The following is a 4457-nucleotide window of genomic DNA, read 5'->3' as shown; positions in this document are numbered from 1 at the left end:
TTTGTAAGCATTACTCTATCTATGGATCTATCTATTTATCTTGGCCCTCACTTGCACAAATATAATGCGGCTTCATTTAATACAACTCCCTACCCTCACCTCACTCACTCAATCACACTACCATTTTCTATAATTTATAATCATTTTGACCCAATTCCTTACTTTTCTTTTTTAATAAGGGAAAGAAAAAAAACCCAGAAAACAACGACATGTCTCTCTGTAGAGGTGGGGCCCAGTCAGAATTTAATAGGAGAGAGAGAGGTCAATAATGGTGGGGGGAGAGAGAGAGAGAGAGAGAGTGGGGTATGGTTTAAGCTTTTGATTCAGATGTTCGTCCCGTACGAGACACACCACTCTCAGAGACTCACCCCTCTCCCTTAGGCCCTTCCCTTTCTCTACTTACTATTACTATCCCCCACACGTACGCAACCACACGTGTGCTGTCTGACCCTCCTTGTTTTTCATCTCAACAAACCCACCTCCTTTTCCCTAAATATTACCCTTCTGCCATCTCCCTAATAATCACTTGTCGTACGACACCAATCCCGTTTTAAAACGACATCACTGTCATTCCTGTAAATAAATTTACTGCGAAGGGCTTTATCGTAATTTAAGTGGTTACAATCATTCAACCCTCGTATACAGGGCTCCATTTTCTCCCTCCCTCCCTAACCCTGACTGACCTACCCAAATGACAATAACAATAACAATAATAAAAAAAAAACTCTCTCCCTTACCAACTTTCTCTCTCTAACCCATCTTTTTGGTCTGTGTTTTTGACTTGGACTCTCTCCCCACACGCTCACAAATGAAAACGGCAATAATAACAATGAAACTCTCTCTCTACAATCTCTCTCCTTAACAGTTCTTCTTCTTCTTCTTCTTCTTCTTCTTCTTCTTCTTCTTCCACTCTCAGAGGCTAACCCGCGCCAAGCACTCCGGCTCGGCGATGGGCGTACTGCGCCACCGCCACCACCACCAAAACCACCAACATTACAATAACTGCCACCACTGTCGTTTTCTAAGGCTTTCCACTATTACGGCGCTTACTTTTCTCTTGTTCGCTTCCGCCTCAGCTCTGTTACCGACCCAACTCATCGGTAAGCTTAAACAAGAAGAAACCCATTAATGAACGACGTCGTTTTGACTCGGCCAGTGATTCGGTTTGGTGTTTCTGTGTTTTTTTGTTATTAGGTGGGCAAGGGAGTAGAAGAAGTACTACAAGTGTTAAAAGTGGAGTTTTGGAGCCGGAGAAGAGACTGGCCGGACCGGGTTCTTCTCCGCCGACGTGTCGATCGAAATGCGGGAGGTGCTCGCCTTGTAAAGCGGTTCATGTACCGATTCAGCCCGGTCTGAGTTTTCCCCTCGAGTATTATCCTGAAGCTTGGAGATGCAAGTGTGGCAACAAACTCTTCATGCCTTGAAAAAAAAACCAAAAAAAAGAAAGAAAAATAATTTAAATGATATAAGCTTCAAAGGTTTAAGCTTTTAGCTCTAGCTCCGAGCTAAGCTAACACAGGGATGAGAAACAGAGGTGAATGATCTTCTTTGGGTTGAAAACTCTTGTCAGTAATTATTAAAAGCATTTTTAGTATTTAGCGATGATGAACTTCATTATTATAATGTTACTTTTTTTTTCTTTTCCCTATTTTGGTGTTAATATATATAACTATTGATGATTCAATGTGGGAGACAAGTTAGAACTTTGGGAATGTAAGATTTGTTAGGTGAGATTATCGAGAGGTATATATATTTATATTGATATGTAAATGTATATGTATATGTATATGTATGTATGTCTCCCTAATTTGTGTTAATTTTTTTCAATATATATTTGTTTTAGGTTTAATTTTTTTTCTATTGTGTTAATATTGAAAAGAATGATGATAATCTATAAAAATTAAATTATTTTGAATTATTATTATTATTATTATTATTATTTTCAATGCTAGTTTTCTTTCATTATTTTTTGTGTTAAGTTCAATATTTGTATTCTCCTTTTTATCAATCTTAAGGATATCAGGTATATATTTATGAATAATAGAGAAATATTTGAACAATTCTTTTAAAAATGATTGTTTTATTAAAAAAATTAAGTGCCAATATAGAAATAAATGACTCTTTGCTAATTAATTAGTAGTACTTTTTCTTAGTGTAAATTTCTGAGCTTCAGATAATTACCATTTTGCCATCCTCTACCTCTTCCTAGTTGTACACAGTACAACTCTTGCATGGCTGGTATGTTAGCTATAAAAAGAAGCAATTAAGTGCCTGAAAAACATCTGGGTCTTTATGATTGTGCATATTTATATATAAATTTACTGTATAAATATAAAGATGTATGCTATTTAAGTACTATGTGGATTTTTTTGGTTATTCTTTCTTCTCATATCCTTAATGTATCTCCCTTTAGTGTTTTTAAAAAATAAAAATGATAATAATTTGCTCATTTCTCTTTCTTAATTTAAACCTGAACAATGTACAGTACTACTGGTACTGATGAATTATATATTTATTTTTAGTTAAAAAGGAGTTTTTTTAGGTGTAATATATATATTTATAATTATGTGTATGTGTGTATGGCTGCAGCCATGCATGTGAATAGAACATGGGTTTCCATTCTTTCTCTCTGTAATCTATATAAATAAGAGTAATATATATATTTACAGCTCTATGTATGTGTGTATAAGAGTAAATATTACATAGGAGGCAGAATCTGCAAGAGAACGATTTATTGTGAAAGAAAAAATATGATACCAGACAGACACGTGTCATTTGGACTACTTTTTGTTTGTATTCTTCGTCTCTTTCTTTGCCCCAAAAAAATGATACACAAATATTAACCCTTTTTTTTGTTCCGAAAATTCACTCTTCTAGGAGAAAAAAACAGTAAAATATAAAAATGCATATGAGATCATCTAATTTTCAAATTATTATTATTTTTTGAGTGAAAGTTTCAACTTAAAATTTCGATAAAACGTATTTTGGTGATTTTTTTAGTAATTTTGATTATATTTTAAAATAGTTATAAAATAAAATTTGTATTGTTTTTTAAATTTAAAATATTTAAGAACAGTTTAATTCAGTTAATAGCACAAATTTGTTATTATCTAATTAATTTTTCTTTTATAATTTTTAACTTAATTATTTGTTATCTTACAACCATTTTTATTATATGAATATAATTTGTTTTACTGTAGAGTGAAATGACATCATTATTTCTGTATAATTGTTTTATTTTATTTAAAAAATAAATAAATTGTCAGTCTCTATATATGTGGTACCCTCGAAGTGAATATCTAATTTTCTTCCCGAATTGCCCTCTCTTGTTTCACTATATTACAATGCACATAATGGTCGGTTAATAATTCAATAATAAAATTAGGTGAAATAAGGCACATGAGGCTAACAAATGGTCCGAAATTAATTTTATTCATTGTTTATAATATCTAAAAGTTCATTCATTCTCTATTTAGAAAAAGAATATTAGTAATATTTTTTATATATTATTTTATTATTGTTTTTAACGATACTTGATGCTCTTTCTTTGTTTTTTTAAGGAGGATTATAAAATTAACAACCCAAAATTAATGAGGAAAAAAAAGGAGAAAGTAATAAAAATATTATCTCAGGTTAGGCGAATTGCTCAATATATTCCTCTGTTTTTTTTTTCATAAATAACTAAAACATCTCATCATTACAGCCCTTTATCCAATTTAATCAAAAACCAAATAATTTCTAATTAATAAAAAACCCAAAAGATCATTTTCATACTATAATCAATTAACAAATAATTTCTACAATACATTTTCTCCTTTCTTTCACTTACACTACAACAGAAAATGTGTATTAGCGACTGTGGCGTCAATGCTAATACTCCTAAAATCGCCGCAAAATTGTGTCTATGTAGCTTGTAGCATAAAAACATTTGCGGCAACTATACTAATATTAGTGGCGAAATTTGTCGCCACTAATATATATTTTCTTTTTTAGAAAAATACAAATATATTGCTTTTCAATAATAAAATATAAATAATTAAAAATTAAAATATTACATGACATCATTAATTATAATGAAATATATCCATAACATAACATCCATAATTATAAAATGTATTCATTACATCAATAATTATAAAATGTAACTATAATACACATAATTATCTATTAATAAAATGTAGCCATTATAGTTAAGTACAATAATATACTACTCATCCTCTCCAAAATTATAACAACGTCCATATCGTTACCCCATGGTGGTTGTGGTGGCTGTGGCCATGGATACTGTGGGGGTAATGTTGACAATCTTGCTCCAAACAGGTAGTAAGGATATGGCAGAGGTTGCGTCAATGATGCTCCAAACATGTAAGGATAAGTTGGTGGAGGTTGTAACGGTATTGCTCCAAACATGTAAAGAGATCCCATGGGTTATGATGAGGGCGGTGGTGGTGCTTCAT

General features: G+C 31.8%; 1 protein-coding gene across 1 annotated transcript; it reads left to right on the top strand.

Annotated features, from left to right (window-relative positions):
• The first annotated feature begins 702 nt into the window (after positions 1-702).
• Positions 703-1731, top strand: LOC133816612 (EPIDERMAL PATTERNING FACTOR-like protein 5). Its single transcript, XM_062249006.1, has 2 exons — positions 703-1100; positions 1195-1731. Exons 1-2 carry the CDS (start codon positions 950-952, stop codon positions 1422-1424), a joined length of 381 nt encoding a protein of 126 aa, XP_062104990.1. The 5' UTR covers positions 703-949; the 3' UTR covers positions 1425-1731.
• The last annotated feature ends 2726 nt before the right edge of the window (positions 1732-4457 follow it).

This window comes from Humulus lupulus, chromosome 2 (assembly GCF_963169125.1).
Source record: "Humulus lupulus chromosome 2, drHumLupu1.1, whole genome shotgun sequence".
Taxonomy (NCBI): domain Eukaryota; kingdom Viridiplantae; phylum Streptophyta; class Magnoliopsida; order Rosales; family Cannabaceae; genus Humulus; species Humulus lupulus.
This window is presented reverse-complemented; position numbering and strand designations above follow the sequence as displayed.